The following is a 15,650-nucleotide window of genomic DNA, read 5'->3' as shown; positions in this document are numbered from 1 at the left end:
TTTTCTCAAGCTCTTTAAAGAAATGCACACTTCAAAAATTCTAAAAAATACCAATATTGGTCTTATAAAAAGCCCCTTAAAAAGATAAAGCAAAATATATCTTCAAAAATTAAATTTTCATTAATTACAAAAATCTCCACTAAAGCCCTTTTTTTTAATATCTTAAAAAAGTAAATTTGCATTAAGTAGCAAAACTTTCACTAAAATTATCCCTTTTCTGTTATGTGCAATGAAACTTAAACAGTTATTCTCTCTAGAATAGAATAAAAAGTTTTTGACTTTGCATTTTAAAAAGCTTGTCTTTTCTTACATTATGCAAAGGTTGTCATTTCTTACAATTTTAGCCTTGACTTTTGCATTTTAGATTAGATGTTTTGTAAGGTTGGCTGCCATTTTTTACAATCTTACCATTCAATGTTGCATTTTAGATTAGATGTTTTGCAAGTTCTTTTTTAAAAAGTGAACGGGAGGCTCTCTCTTTCCTTGAAAAATTTAACGTGCTTTAGATATAGTATAGATAGAAGATGATGTCTTTTTATTCATAAGACTTTCAATGCCCCTTATACACTTGTCAAACAATAAAAATTGAACAACCTTCACCCATAGTGCACTAAAGCCCTTCTTAGCCCAAAAAATAAATTCGAACACTGTCAAATAAGATCGGAGGGTCGATTTTGTTTCGTATTTCTTACATGTAGGTGGTCGCCCCTTAGGACTAAGTGGCATGGGCATGGGAGGGTGGGATCTACGACGAGAGCATTGTGGGCCGTAGATCCCAGTGGCGATGCCGAAAGTAATTTAAGATACCCTAGATTATTTTTTAATTACAAAAAATAATCTACGATACCTTAAATTACTTTCAGCTGTCGCTCTTGTGCATACATGTTATAAGTAAATTAGGTCCCCACGTTTCACAACGCGTGCATGGCGTAGTGGTTAGGGTGTGCGTCTCTCATGGGTGAGGTCACGGGTTCAAAATTCACCCCCGAAAATATAAGTATCGTAGATTACTTTCAAAACTCGAGCACCATAGGTTACTTTTTACAAAAGTATTCTACGATATCCACATTCCAGATCTACGATCCATAATCTCCCGATCATAGATCCCACCCTCCCATGTCCGTGCCACTTAGTCCTCAAGGTGGCCGCCACGATGGGACCTTCATTAAAGTCCCCCTGGGCTTTAGTGCTGAGGGGAACCATGTGTGAATGCTCTATCGTAATGATCATACAAATCGCGCCAGTTCTTTCTCTTGCTCTTCGCCTTCACGGCGCCGGCACTCCAAGGTAATGGCTACCTCCGTTATTCCTCTGCAGGCGTTGGACTCTTGTCATAGCTGTAGTTATGAAAACAAAGAAATCTTGCAGCTCTTCTATAGGCTATAGGGCCGTGGCGGCCAACCCCCCCCCCCCCCCCCCCCCCCCCCCCCCCCCCCAAAAAAAAAAGAACGAACACACACACGCACGCACGCACGCATGCACACACATACACCGCCTGCACAGACGCATCACTTCTAGATTGTATTTGCCATAGATTAGCAAAATTCTGCGTTCTGTGCATTTATGGTTTGACTGGGGAACTTAGAGCAGCATCAAGAAGGGTCATTGGACTTGTTGACAATTCTTTGAAAGATTACAGTGAGCCAAATTCACCTTTCTCCTAACCATTACTGGACATGGCTCATTAGTCCATTGGTGCAATGGTTTGTTTTTGTTTGCTAAATAACAAAGGGACTTGTTCGGACTGCTCACTGTTTAACCCACGGAATGTGTTGCTGCAGACAAAAGGTCATAATTATGTGCGTAGTATGCGAATGTGGATCCATATATAGGTGTGTGCGTGCACTACTTGTAGCATCATATAGGGTGTTTATGCTTGTTTGATTTATTCACTTCAAGTTCCACTGATTGTTTGTTCATGGAGGTGGGATCGAAGACTCAAAAATACAACATCTTGCTGATGACGAGCCATATAAAGAAAGAAAGCCGTTTACAAGGATACATTGATCAAGGATATTTTGATCCAGTGGTAAGCAAGAATCCTTATTGTGCTGGCCAGATCATATTTGATAGTGGTTATACAGGTGGTGATGTACCTACAACGCCAGAGAAAGAAACATTTGGATTACCAACTCCTCCAGAGAGTCCTCCTTTTATCAATGCCTATCCTGCAACAGGTATCACATCTTTGGTCTCCATTGTTTATCAATGCTCTTCAAAATGTGGCACACTTGGCAGCAGACTAGGAGAGAGAGAGAGAGAGAGAGAGAGAGAGAGAGAGAGAAGAAGAGAATTTTAAAGTCGTATCCCAAGAGACCTTAAAGATCTATTTGACGAGAGAGAGAGAGAGAGAGAGAGAGAGAGAGAGAGAGAGAGAGAGAGAGAGAGAGAGATGAAATGAAGTGAAATGTTATATTAACGTCTTCAAAAGGCCAAAATGACCTATGAGACCAATCTGTTACAAAATGGTGAATCTAATACCATGTCTGGGTACAAAAGAACTAGATACTACTACTAGAATCCATCCTCATCTGCACTCTGGATATCGAGAGAGTATGGCTCGAATCCTCTGCTGTAGTCTCCGTCGATGCTGTGTAGCCCCTCTCCTCAATTGTGGCCATCTGGATCTTTGTAGCTCTAGTGCTTGGTCGATGAGAGTGTGGCCGAGCTCTGCAATTATGACTGCTCCTCTAGCTGTCCCATAACTAGTGAAAAGAAATCTGTAATCTGACTTTGGGATTGTCTCTCTCTATCTCTCCCCAGTAAAGTGTCTCTATATCTGTGTAACTCAAAGTAGATATAGCCCAAGACATCTCTGATCCTCATCTCTGATCCTCATAACTCATGACCCTAGAGAAAGGACCGAAACCCTCTATGAATAAGCAATGGAAACGGCCCCATATCTCATAGTACAATGTGCAATGACATGTAATGTAGCTCTGTCCCTGGCTCTAACTGGCATAAGCGGCATATCGTGCTGGCTGCTGGTATCCCTCTAAATCTACCAGTCTCAATCTCTAGCTGATGTGAGGATGTGCGTATCTGACCAATGGCACACCGCAAAGCATGAGACATATGTGTCCATGTAGCTGGGTCGAATCACAAACCCATCTCTTGTGAGGTGGAGAAGATGCTCTCTATAGAAAGCCATCTTCATGCCCAACTCCTGTGGCAGCTCTATCCATGTCCTCCTGGTATCCAGTTGGATCAGGTCCTGACAAATGAGTCTAGTAATCTCCACCCGTGTAAGAGACATCAAGGGTGCCTGAAGAGAGTACTGCAAAGGGGGCAGTCTGTCCATGGTGAAACCATGCGTCTGAAACCATGATGTCATCTGTGCATACCAGCATGAAGTGTCCCCAGAAGAGCTAATTGTCTGGAAGACTCAAGGGTCAGTCTAGCATACCTGTCTGTAGTAGTATCCCACAAGCTGTGCACAAAGGAGATTGATTTGGTAAGCGCCTCAATCTCCATAGGAGGGGTAGCTAGCTCTCCTCGAATGATAGCGTGGGATACGGAGGCCTTGGCTTTGATCAATCAAGAGATCATACATACCAAGGGCCTCTCCATACGTCTCCAACCATCTTGGCCTACAGAAGATCCCCATGTCTGCACCCCATACAACATAGTTGAGGCTAAGAGAGAGAGAGAGAGAGAGAGAGAGAGAGAGAGAGAGAGAGAGAGAGAGAGAGAGAGAGAGAGAGAGAGAGAGAGAGATTGTCGATGATGTGGCACCCAATTGAGCTGCATCTGACGTGGCCATGCGAATTGGGCATAAAATTTGTAAAGGCTTAATATCAAAAGAAGTATTGTAAGGGGCTCAAAACTTTGGGGCCAGTGCATCTGGGAGCGGAAACCACTTCGTATCACAACTACTTTGAGTTTTGAAGTTCAAGTGTTAAAAGTTTTTAGTTTTGCTCGTGTGTTGTTGTGACTCGTGAGATTACCACCTTGTTAGTGCCAAGTTGGTTTCAGGAGTATAAGAGATTTTGTAGATTCTTCTTCTATGGAGAATCCGGTCCGACTTTTTGGAGCACACCATGGACTTTGATAGAGTCCGATCAAGAACAAGAAGTCATCCCTCCTAGTTTTGCGGGATGATAAACTCAAAGCTCCGACGATTGTTCTTCTCAAAGCATCTGTAAGGTGCACCGGAATGAATGATGAACTTTGCTCAAGATGAGTGCTCCGAACTGTGCTCAAGGGTTCCTTTTACTTATGGAAGGGAGAGCCTTCCGTTCCTTAATGAGAGAGTGCAATGGACACAGAGAAAGTGAATGGACACTGTGCGTGAAGGTGCATGAGACTGAGAGATAGATTGTAAACCCTCCTCCAAGGGCCCCACTCTCGATGGCGAGAGTGGTCTACTATTGATTGCACAATCTGGTACAAGTGTATGTAGAAGCTAACTGATGCAAGTCTAATGGGCTATGTCGAGGCCGACGCTGGTGACGACGAGGACGAGATTATGGCTGAAAACTGAATGCTTCGACGCTGACTGGCTGCTGTTGCAAAAACGCTAATGCTGTTGTTTGGAAAACGCTGATTCTGCTGGCTGGTTTGTCCTGTTTTGCTGCTGAAAATCGCTGTTGTACTGCTGTCCAAAAACGCTAAGTGTGGCTGGATTCTGCTGCCTCAAAAACGCTGAATAGACTGCTGTAAAAACGCTGGCTGAGATTGTATTTGCTGATGCAAACAATGCCGCGGGAATCACCAAGTGCAGGGCTGAATACTCGTGTGGAAAACGCTGCTGGAATCGCCCAAGGCAGGCTGAAATCGCTGATGCTTGTTGGAGAGAAAACGCCAGCTTTGGTGGGGAGGTCTTGCTTGAGAGAGAGAGGGGGAACTTGCTGCACTTGTGCCTGTGTTCTCCTTGCTCTTTTGCCAAATGATGCTAGGCCTGGTTTCCTTATATATTATCTTACCCATTTTGCCCTACTCAGTTCCTAACAAAACTCACTTAAAATAATAAGAGAAAAATGTCAAAAATAGGGAAAATAGGTTCTGTGCACTGGAAAATACTCCTAATGGATTCTGATGGTAATGTTGATGATCATGCTGTGTGCAACCAGAGGATATGCATCTACTCTAAGTGCCTGGGCATGCACGGTCTGCGAACAGACTCACAAAAGTGCCAGAACACTTCCTAGGGTAGACTGACTGGACTGATTGAACCCTTGTCATGCTGTAGCTTGTCCACGGACACATAGGGTTGGATGTGTCACGTGATAGCATCAATCAGGTCCATAATAGCAACAACAGACTTGTGAAGAAGAAGTTTCTTTCACAAAAATTGTGTTTTGAATAAGAAACTTTTAATAGAAGCGTCTTTTAAAGAAAGTTTTTTGGAGAAAGTGCCATGGAGAAGAAGGTGCTTTTTGGAAGAAGTTCTGGAAGAAGGAACGACACAACAGAAAGAGGAGATGAAGAAGCAGAGTTCGTTTTTGACTCAAAGGCATAAAAACATGCTTTTTGATGCTTTTTTTTTTTGTCTCAGAAACCTCTTAAAATCTCTTCATAGGACTTGAATTTGGATGTGTGTCAAAAGCAAAAATTGATTTTTTTGATGAGGCCTACACATTAATGTGAACGGATTTTGATTCCAACAGAAGGATTAGGGTTTTTTAGTAGCAAATTAGGGTTTCCGCAAAAAAATTGTAGGATGTGATGAAAAGGGATTGACAAAACCTCGTGACAAGTTGCAAAGATTCTTTTGAATTGTCTTCGAGAGAGATTGGTGGAATCTCTTGGTTTGTGCACATAGGAAAGTTGCAGCTGGCAAAGGCTTTTTGATATGGTGTATTTGGACAAAATACAACAAAAAATACATTTGTTGATGTGTCCAATGGATTCAAGGAGAGTCAGCTAGTGAGCTTGGCAAATTGGAAAGGGATTGTTAGAATCTCTTAAAATGTTGCAAGAACTTCTTGAAAAGATTGATAGAGAGATCTTCTCGACTTCCCAAAAGTTTGGATTTGAGAGGAGGGTTATCCTTATAGAAGAAAGATCTCATCTTCGATTTTTTTTTTCCTGATATGAGCAATTGGCCATCTTACAGAGTGAACAAAGCCCAGAATGAAGAAATTATGAGCCAAAGTGAATACTTTCTGGGGAAGGGTTTGATCTAGGGCAATTCTTTCTCTAGTATTGCTTGTGTTGAAGAAAGACGGATTTAGGAGAATGTGTATGGTCTATAGGCTATTAATTAGATTGCAAAATCAATTTTAAAAGTGACCATCATTAGATCAGTATCAATCGTGGAGAAGTATACAAGACTGCGTTTCAAGGCATTTTTTGGATTGTACAAGTATTTGGTTATGTCTTTTGGTCTCGTAGATACTGTACAATGTTCAACAGGATGATAAATAGGATCTTTCAAGAACTTACACAGTCTGTGGGCACAATTTTGTCCAAATCTAAAGGCAAACGTTGAAAGCATTTGTTGCAAGTGTTCAATGCAGCGTGTGAACATATATTGGTTTGGAGACCTTCATAGATTACAACTGTTGAGAGACTTAAGTAGAGGATGACTACAGGGTAGTGTAGCATTTACCAAACTTGCTGAAATCTTTTGAGGTTTATTGTGATGCTTGTGGAACCAGTTTGGGAGCCGTCTTAATGCAAGAGGGCCTTGCCAGATCTTATGAGAGTCAGATGTTGTCAAAGCAAGAGAGGGTTGTACAAATTTATGAAAGGATCTTGTAGTAGTTATTCATGCTTTGACTCAATAGAAGTATTAGTTACTCAGGGCAGATTTTAGAGTGTACACGGTTCATCAAAGTTTACAATACTGCTTGGCCTAGGATAAGCTTTCAGAAAAGCATATGAGATGGGGGAATATTTCATTGCAATTTCTTTACTAGATAGTATACCTGAAGGGAAAGAAGAATGTAGTGGCAGATGCATTGTCTTGGAAGCCATAGACATTCACTATCACTTCAGTTCATCAGGATAACTTTTGGTTTCATATTTTATTTTGGCCTTTTGAAGACTTTTAATATAACATTTTGTTTTCATCTTCTTACCCCCCCCTTCTCTCTCTCTCTCCCTCTTTGGTTGCAGTAGCCATGCCATCACTTTGTAACAGTATCACTACTGCTTATTGGAGGTGAGCTTTCTCTTCATCATAGATTTTGATGGTGTCTCTATCGGAGTGAGACTTTTAATAGATACTTTGTGCTCCATTTACAGTTCAGTGGTTACATTGGAGGATTGTTGCTTGGTATGCAAGGTGGTGGGACATAGGCTTTCAACTAGACAACTATTGGATTACGCTCTACGTTAGGAACATCTTCTTGACACCCCCATTCCTAGGATTGTGATTGTCTCCCCGTTAAGAGAGTTGTTGTCACAAAGTGATGACGTGGCGAACATCAGAAACCCTAATTTTTGCCAAAAACCCTTAAAAAACCTGCAAACCCTAATTTCTGCCACAAACCCTAATTTTTGGAAATCGCGGAAGTCTTTTTTTGGGGGGGGATATTTTTGAGGGACGCAAATCTCAGCTTTTGGCCAGAAAAGCATAATTGCTTTTAATTGCTCTCATTGAGAGAGAGAGAGAGAGAGAGAGAGAGAGAGAGAGAGAGAGAGAGAGAGAGAGAGAGAGAGAGAGAGAGAGAGAGAGAGAGAGAGAATTTGCTTTTGCTTTCAGAAATTCTCTGTGAGAGAGGGAAAAGAGCTTTTGCTTTCAGGGCTTTTGATTTTGAAGCTTTTGGGGCTCTGCTTTTGGGCATCCCTTGTAACCTTTAAATAAGTGGTGAGGGCTTCACTTTTTTTTTTTTTCGAGAAAAAGATCCTTCTATTAGTTAATGAAAGCTGCCCATGGGGCTACATCCACCTCTGCAAGAGAGGGCTACAACAAACATGATGGGGAGACTCTCCCAATGAAAAAACAGCATATATACAATGGGGCTAAATCAAGAGATGGGAGGAGGGAAAAGCCACACAGGTGGACAGTAGTGCCATCTGAGCACCCCCTGGAACATGGAGTAAAACGGCCAAGTGCGCCAGAGACAAAGGAAAGCCTCGCGGCGCTCCCGCATGCGGTCGGAGCTGCCCTGTAGTCCCTCAAGCTGTCCTCTGAGAGTATGGATCAGCTCTAGCCAAAAGTCACGAACAGTCTCTGCTGGTGGTACAAGGTGAGCCTCAAAGATGCGGAAACAACGGGCCCGCCAGATGAACCAGAGAGCTAGGCCGCTGATGAGCTCCCAACACTCCGCTCTCTCACTGCTCCACTCCTGTGGAGTAAGGTCTGTAGTAGGCTGGAGTGTAGGTCGACCCCCCTGTATCACTATCATCCAGCTGGTGGAAGATAGCTCAAACTGAAGTGCCGGGCCCGTGAGGGTGGACCAAGCCGCTGCCCCCCAAGTGTACTGTCGAGCCGTGGAGAGGGCAGGCATCAGCCGAAGAACTCGTAGCCACACTTGCTGGGCCGAGGGACAGTCCCAAAGACAGTGTCGCTGACTCTCCACCAACTGGTCACAGGCTGTACATGCTGTCGAGAGACCACTATGTACAAGCCAGCTCCCTACTGCTGTGGCTCTGTGTGCAACCAACCACTGGAACAAGGTGACGCGCCTCGACTGTCTGGAGTCCCACAGCCTCTGCCAAAAAGCTGCCAAGAACTCAACTGTGAGACCCTCCTCCTGCCAATGACGTGCTGCAGCGGGGCGGGCCTCTCTCTGTGCTGCAAGTATATGACGTCCAAGCCGAACAGTGTACTGAAAGAAAGGGACTCCTAGGCAGTCTGCAGAAGAGAATGGGTCCCTCCATAGCCACTCACCAGGATCCCACTGTACTCGTGCCAGTGGACAACACTCCCAAGCCCATAGCCTCCAGTGTCCTGTCTCAAGAGCTGCTGGGTCGGGGTCTATGACGCAAGTCCTCCCACAGATGCCCACAACTCGGATCCTCTGGAAACAACACTCTGCTACCTGCGGGGCCTCTACTGCAACTCTCTGTAATTGTCCCCCACCCTGAAGCTCGAAGAACAGGGCTGGGACAGTCTCTGAGCAAGCCCTGACTGAAATGAGAACCTCCAGTCGTGTGAAGGCTCCCATCCACCGGGGTGCTACTGGCTCGAGAGGCGTGAGCCAATCAGCTGGAACTGACTCTGAGATGTCCTGACACATGCTCTGAACCCCTCTCATACCCTGTAGCTGGACAACCTGCACCTCCTCTGACAAACCTGTGAACTCTAGCCAGTCACCTAGAGAGCGCGCTGGACCTGCTGCCATGGGACCCCAAGAAACATGAGGCCTACTCCCAATCAAGTCGCCTCTCTGAGTGCTAACCATGGGGTTCCAGACGAGGGGCTGCCGTAGGCGCTCCTCCGTGCACGTCGGCTGTCGCTGCTCTAGGCCACGCCGCAATAGCTCCCAAGACCGAAGCAAACTCACAGCGAATCGGTCCTCTAGTCTCCTGCTCAAACCAACTCGGCGCAACTCTGTAAAGATCCATCTGGTCGAAGGTTGCCAAGGGCCTCCTGCCTGAGGCACCCTGGCACGAAGCCTCTGCAACAAGAACTCCTTCCAGGGCTCCTCGCCTGGAAGAAGTCCTCTGACGACGAACTTCCCAAGAAGGGCTCTGCTCTGCTGTGCTGGATCAATGATCCCAAGCCCTCCCTGAGAACAAGGAAGTGTGATGACCGACCAAGCCACCTTGGCTCAGGCAATCTGAGTGTCGCGACCAGACCAAAGGAAGTTCCTGATCAGCCTCTCTACCTGGCTAATGCAAGAACTCGAGAAGATCCAGCAAGAAGTGATGTACCACATAGTCGCCAACAACACCTGGTTGGCAACTACTACTCTACCAGCCAGCGAAAGTCGTGCTGAGCTCCAATGTAACAGCTTTCTCCTGATGGACAGGAGAAGAGGAGCAATCTGCTGCTCGGGGGACAAATCCAAACCAACCTGACAACCCAAGTACCGAACTGCAGTCCCTGGAGGAATCCACCTGAAACCCTCTCCTGGCATCCAATCTGGCACAGGAGCACTACCAACTGAGAAAGCCACTGTCTTTCTCCAGTTGATCAGTGCGCCCGATGCACAGCAGAAGGTCTCTAAAGCCTGCCCACATCTGTGTAAATTGGCCTCCTGGCCCTCTAAGTACAAGGCTGAGTCGTCGGCAAACTCAGCGTCCAGAAGCTCATCTCCCCGTATAGGGAGTGCTAAGCCCCTCAAACCAACCTGCTGCGACACCAAAAATCTGCTCATCGCCTCCGCATAGAACAAAAAGAGAAAGGGGGCAAGAGGACAACCCTGTCTGACCGATCGTGTGAGCATGAAGCGCTCACCTCTACCTCCTGCCAAAAGCACCTGACTGTGGGCCTGTCTGTACAAAGCTGACACCCCTCTGATCCAAGCCTCTGAGAAGCCCATCCTGCGTAGCGTGCCCTCTAGAAAGTCCCAGTCAACTCTGTCGTATGCCTTCTCAAAATCGAGAAGAAGAATCACAAGGTCCTCCCCACAGAGCCGTGCAAGGGCAGAAGCCTCCCAAAAAGTGAAGATGTTGTCAAGGATACTGCGTTCCTTGACAAAACCTGTCTGAGTCCCATGTATAAGGCTCTCCAAAAGTGGCTGAATCCTCAAACTTAGAGCCTTGGCAAGAATTTTGTAGGCTGAGTTGAGAATGGTGATGGGACGCCACTGTCGAATCTCATCCAAGGAGCCACCCTCCTTTGGAATGAGGTAAATCAGGCCCTCACTCATGCTATCCGGCATCACTCCTGTGTGCAGAATGTACTGAAAGGCACTACAAAGATCTGGGCCAAGCAGGTCCCAATACTCCAAGAAGAAGCTGAAAGTCAGCCCATCCTCACCTGGACAGCTACCACGAGGGAGGGCCCTAAGAGCCGTGTGCAGCTCCTTAAGCTGAAGAGGTAACTCAAGCCTCTGCCGCATCTCCTCAGTCACAAGACAAGGCATCTGTGCCCAAACCTGCTCCCTGCATGCATCCTGTCTCTCTGACTCGGGCTCAGCCGACAGTAGCTCACGGTAGAAGTCAGTAGCAACTGCACGCATATCCTCTGGCTCGCAAACAACTGACCCATCGGGTCTCCTCAACTGATTGACCTTGGCATGCGAGTGCCGAGGTCCCACTGTCTCAAAAAAAACACCTGTCACTCTGTCACCCACCTGAGTCCACTGAGATGCTTGTCGGTGGAAGGCAAACTCATGGCGCCTCTCCTCTGTGCAAGCAAGCTCCTGTCGAGCCTGCTGTAGCTGCTCCTCCAACCATGGACTGTCTGGATGCTGCTCCTGCATCCTCTGTAGTGAAGCAATGCCTCGTCTGAGACGCTGCTCCTCCTCTCTCGCTGCAGCCCGTCGAGCCAAAGACTCCTGGAGAAAGAAGTGGCTGAGCTGAGCTAGGCCTGAGGCCACTCTGTCTGCAGGTGGAGCCTGGCTGTCCATGCCCTCTGTCCATAGAGCCTCGACCCTCTCTCTGAGTGCTGAGTCCAACAAGACCCGCTCTGGGATGCGAAGCATCGTGCTCCCACTCCTCTGCCTGTCTGCCACTGTGAGGATCACTGGTGCATGGTCCGAGAAGGATGTCCCTACCAGGATGCCCACTGATCCCCCCAAGTCACTGAAGTGGTCACTAGTGTAGAAGCGATCTATGCGCGATAGATTCACTCCTCCCACTCTGCGGTCCGATCTAGAGAAGGCAAGACTCTCTGGAGGCCTCACAAAGCCAGAATGCTGCCATGTATCCGAGACCCTCAACGTCATACAAAACCTCTCCCAAGCTGCTAACTCGACTCCATGCAAAGTAGCATGGCTGCCTCCGATTCTGTCAAAAGGGTCCTCCAACATGTTGAAGTCCCCTCCTACACACCACTGGTCAACCTGTGGCAAAGACTCAACAATCTGTGACCAAAACTCTGCACGAGCACTCGCCACATTGGGCGCATAGATGTTCAGGAAACCCACAAGGCTACCCTGAACCTGCATAGTAATCCACTGAGCCCTGCCTGGTACAATAATCCCTCTGCCCACAATGGCCTGCTGTAATGAGTCAGCAATAGTCATACATACCCCACCCTGGATGCCTCCAGGTCCAAAAGCAGCTGACCAAAAGGTATCATATCGTCCACGCAAAATCTGACCACATCGCCGAATGCGGCTCTCAGACAAATGGTGCTCTTGAAGCATAAGGAGATCAATCTCTCCTCCCACAAGGCATCGCTGAAGCTCCTGACGCAATCGGCCCCGCTGTCGCTGAAACTGGGGCCCACCGAGTCCCTGCACGTTCCACGAGACGATCCTCATGGGGAGCGAGAGAGAACAGATGCTGCCGCAGCAGCAAGACGAGCTATCTTCGAAGCAGGCTTGGATGGGGAGTAATCCGCATCCGAGCGTCCTCTAGATAGGCGAGACTGCAGTGAGTGCCTGGTCCAAGCCCAAGTAGAGCGAGCCGTGCGTAGAGCAACCTCCTCTGTCCAGGAGTCCTCATGAATGAATACATAGCAAGGCAAACACTACGTATCAGCAAAAAAGTACACCACAATGTGTCTACATCCTGCTGAATCTGGGGGTGTCACCGCAAACTTGGCCAGTGGCCACAAAGTCTGCAGCAAATCTGTAACGCCAAGTTCTCCCATGTGGTGAGAGAACTCGAGAACCTGTGTATGCAACCATCCCACCACGGAGTCGAGGGACCACTCTGTCTCAGTCCTGCCACAGAGGGGGAAGGAGAAACCAACTGCTGAGTCCAAGGCCTCTGTCCCCCTAGCGGCGAGGAACAAAGCGTGGACTCTGAAGCAGGCTGCCTCGTGGTCTGCTGCGGAATCGCCAAGAAAATGAGTAAACCCGTAATCGAAGAAATCCCAGCGGCGTCGGAGGTCAAAGCTCGTCAAACCACGAGGGATAGCTGCAAGAGGAGATGTCTGAATCTGCAGTGGGGGCCGCATGAAGGGCTGATCCTCTCTCACTAGGCGACTCGTGGCGAAGGCGCTGCCAAGAGATCTCCTGGCCGCCGGCAAGGGTCCAGTCTCCTGAGCCGACTGTGGTACTGAAGCAGGAGGAGGAGGGGAGAAGGGGCTAGGGGGGGCGGGGGAGAGGAGAAGCGGGGTGGGGCGGCAGAGACATGGGGGTGACGAGGTGGGGAGTGAGCGGTAGCAGAGGGCGGGGGAGGGCATGAGGAGGAGGAGGGGAGATCGGAAGGCGGAGCGGCTGGCGAGGGTGAAGCGGAGGTGGCGTAGGGGGCTTCTCCTGCTCAAGAGGACCAAAGCGGTTCCCCGTGGGAACCCACTGCTGCTGAGTAGGCACCCGGGGGCCACTCTGAGTGCCAGGCTGTCGCTGTGGCCCCTGGCGTCGACGGCCACGGGCCTGCTGCCACCCCTCCTCCGCTGGAGCCCCAGGCTCGGAGGGTGGCGCTGAATCTGTGCTCTGTCGCTGGTTGTGGCTGCGGCCCAGCCTTGGCAGGCTGGGGCTGAGGCTGGGGTGCGGGTCGTGGTCTCCTCCGTGGACAGGCCTTCGCTAGGTGGCCCATCTGTCTGCAAATGAAACACTGGTTCGGGAGACCCGAGTACTCCACACTCTGTCTAAACCAACCTCCACTCACCCGAGGCAGAAGGATGACCTTCGGGAGCGTGTGGGTATCTCTGACCAAAACTCGAACTGAAGGGATGCCAGCCGCCTTGGCAGCTACTGATGCTGCCGTACCAGGTGTCTCCAGGACAGTTCCGATGGCGGAGCCAATCCTGGAGAGAAGTGGAAGGTACTCCCTCCGTAAACCCGGAAAGCAGACTGAGATGGGGATGTCCGCCTCCTCTACTAGCACATCCGAAGACGGGTCAAAACCATGTCGCCACTGTCGAAAGTGGGCGCGTGCTGCTCGGATGGCCAATGGACTCATAGCTATGACCTTGGAGGCCATCTCGGAAGTCTCGAACTCAATCTGGTAGTACCCCGTCCGAGAATCTGGACATCCAAGATCTTGCCCACCTCTGCGAGGAGGCGGGCCTGGAGAAGGTCTCGCAGCTCTCCTCTGCTGGGACGAGTGCCGAGAACCTTGCAGATGACAGAAGTCGCCTGCAAGCGTTCTACCTCAGTGGCAAGGCTCGCTTGCTCTGCCGGCGTAAGAGCAAGTCGAATGGTGGGCTCAGCGGGGTCGGGCGAGGGGGCTTCAGGCGAGTCCCTCTGAGGTGGAGCTGGAGCCTCCATCTGTGTCTACTGCTGAGTCGAAGAAGCGGGCGGTGAAGAAAATCTGCGAACGAGTACGCCAAGCACTTGTCCGAAGAGAAAGCGTTGCCGAGCCAGGTGCAGAAGACCTTCGGGAGCAAAGAGGACGGGGGCGGGGGGGGGGGGGGGGGGGGGGGATGGGGGGACGGCGAGGGCGAAGTGGGCAGCCGGGAAATGTGCGGGTGCACAAGCGGCAGCGAGCGGGGGGATGGGGTGGGGATGGCAACGCGAAAGGAGGGCAGCGGGCAGCCTTTGGGGCAGCGGGTGGGCGGCAGCGGGTGGGGGGGGGGGGGGAGAGGTTAGCGCGCAGGGGCAGTGCAGGGGCAGCGCGTGGGGGGGGGGGGGGGGGGGGGGGGGGGGGGGGGGGGGGGGGGGGCGCAGCAAGGGGGGAGCGAGCAGCAGTAGCGAGCACCTCATCTACAAAACATCTTAAGTCTAGGCATGGTGAGGGCTTCACTTCTCAGAGCATCTGGACGCAGAGTCTGAGAGTGAAACCCTAGTCATTCTCTTGTACTATGATTTGATTAATATAAAAAGAAATACCAAAAGGGGCGCTAGTCTTTGGGGCCAATATCTCTAGGCACGGAACTCCGCCGGGCCAGTCTACATCTATTGTGATCTGTGACTTGTTTTGAAGTGGTTATTTGGTGCTGTCGCGGTTGATTCTTGACTTGGAGTGTCCAAGTCTGTTACAGTGGTATCAGAGCACGGCCGATTTCTCTTCTACGGGAAATTTGATCCCCAATTTTTTTTCCACGGCACCTATGGCTTCAGGCAATAATCAGTCGACTCCCTCTGCATCAGGAGATGCGGGCAGGGATCACAACGAAGATTCCGGCACGGAGTATGGCCTGCCTACGCCTACTCGGAGAAGGAACTGGAGAATGTGGTTGATGCACGGATTGCTCAGCTTTTCGACGTGCAAAAGAAAGACAAAAGCACGGCAAAAATCAGAAGAAAGGCATTGACTTCCCGGGATATTTGGGTCGTCGGTCGACATTCGACAAGGCAAAGAAACAGAAGAAGCGTGTCAAGTTTGAAGGCTTACCCAGTTCTTCTTCTTCTTCTTATAGTTCTTCTAGCTCTTCAGACTCGAGCGAAGAAGACAGAAAAAGCAAAAAGCGAAGCAAGAAACAAAGCTTCGGAAAGGGCAAAAAAAAGGCAAAGAAGGCTACATCTCGCCCAGAGACTGACAATTCTACTGAGGACTCGTCTACAAATAGCTCAGATTCCGATGACGGAAACTTTTATGCGAACAAGAAGAATTTTTTTACAAAGCTAACCAGTATGACTTTCTCGAAGATAAAAGCAAGAAAGTCCCAGAGTTTAAGGAAGGTGGCCACTCGATCAAGTTTGATACTTTTTCAGGATACTTAGATGCTTCGAAGGCTTTGTCTTTTATACAACAGTTTGACATCGCTTTCGTGGGAGGATGCTATTCAAAGCACTCCAAGATTCGGAGAGCTG

General features: G+C 48.8%; 1 protein-coding gene across 4 annotated transcripts in view; it reads left to right on the top strand.

The window, feature by feature from the left end:
* Nucleotides 1-1,149: 1,149 nt before the first annotated feature.
* The window catches only part of LOC147442472 (uncharacterized), a 31,406-nt gene continuing 16,905 nt past the window's right edge, over nucleotides 1,150-15,650 (top strand). Inside the window, exons 1-3 of one of the 4 annotated variants that reach the window (XM_086528626.1) lie at nucleotides 1,200-1,287; nucleotides 1,782-1,832; nucleotides 1,937-2,177. In XM_086528626.1, the coding sequence (XP_086384752.1) occupies nucleotides 1,961-2,177 (217 nt within the window). In that variant the 5' untranslated portion in view covers nucleotides 1,200-1,287; nucleotides 1,782-1,832; nucleotides 1,937-1,960. Of the gene's footprint in view, nucleotides 1,288-1,781; nucleotides 1,833-1,924; nucleotides 2,178-15,650 lie in introns of all 4 variants that reach the window. The other 3 variants (XM_086528627.1, XM_086528624.1, XM_086528625.1) reach the window with 3 other exon arrangements.

This window comes from Adiantum capillus-veneris, chromosome 14 (genome assembly GCF_014529385.1).
Source record: "Adiantum capillus-veneris isolate H3 chromosome 14, ASM1452938v2, whole genome shotgun sequence".
In the NCBI taxonomy this organism is placed as follows: Eukaryota; Viridiplantae; Streptophyta; class Polypodiopsida; order Polypodiales; family Pteridaceae; genus Adiantum; species Adiantum capillus-veneris.
This window is presented reverse-complemented; position numbering and strand designations above follow the sequence as displayed.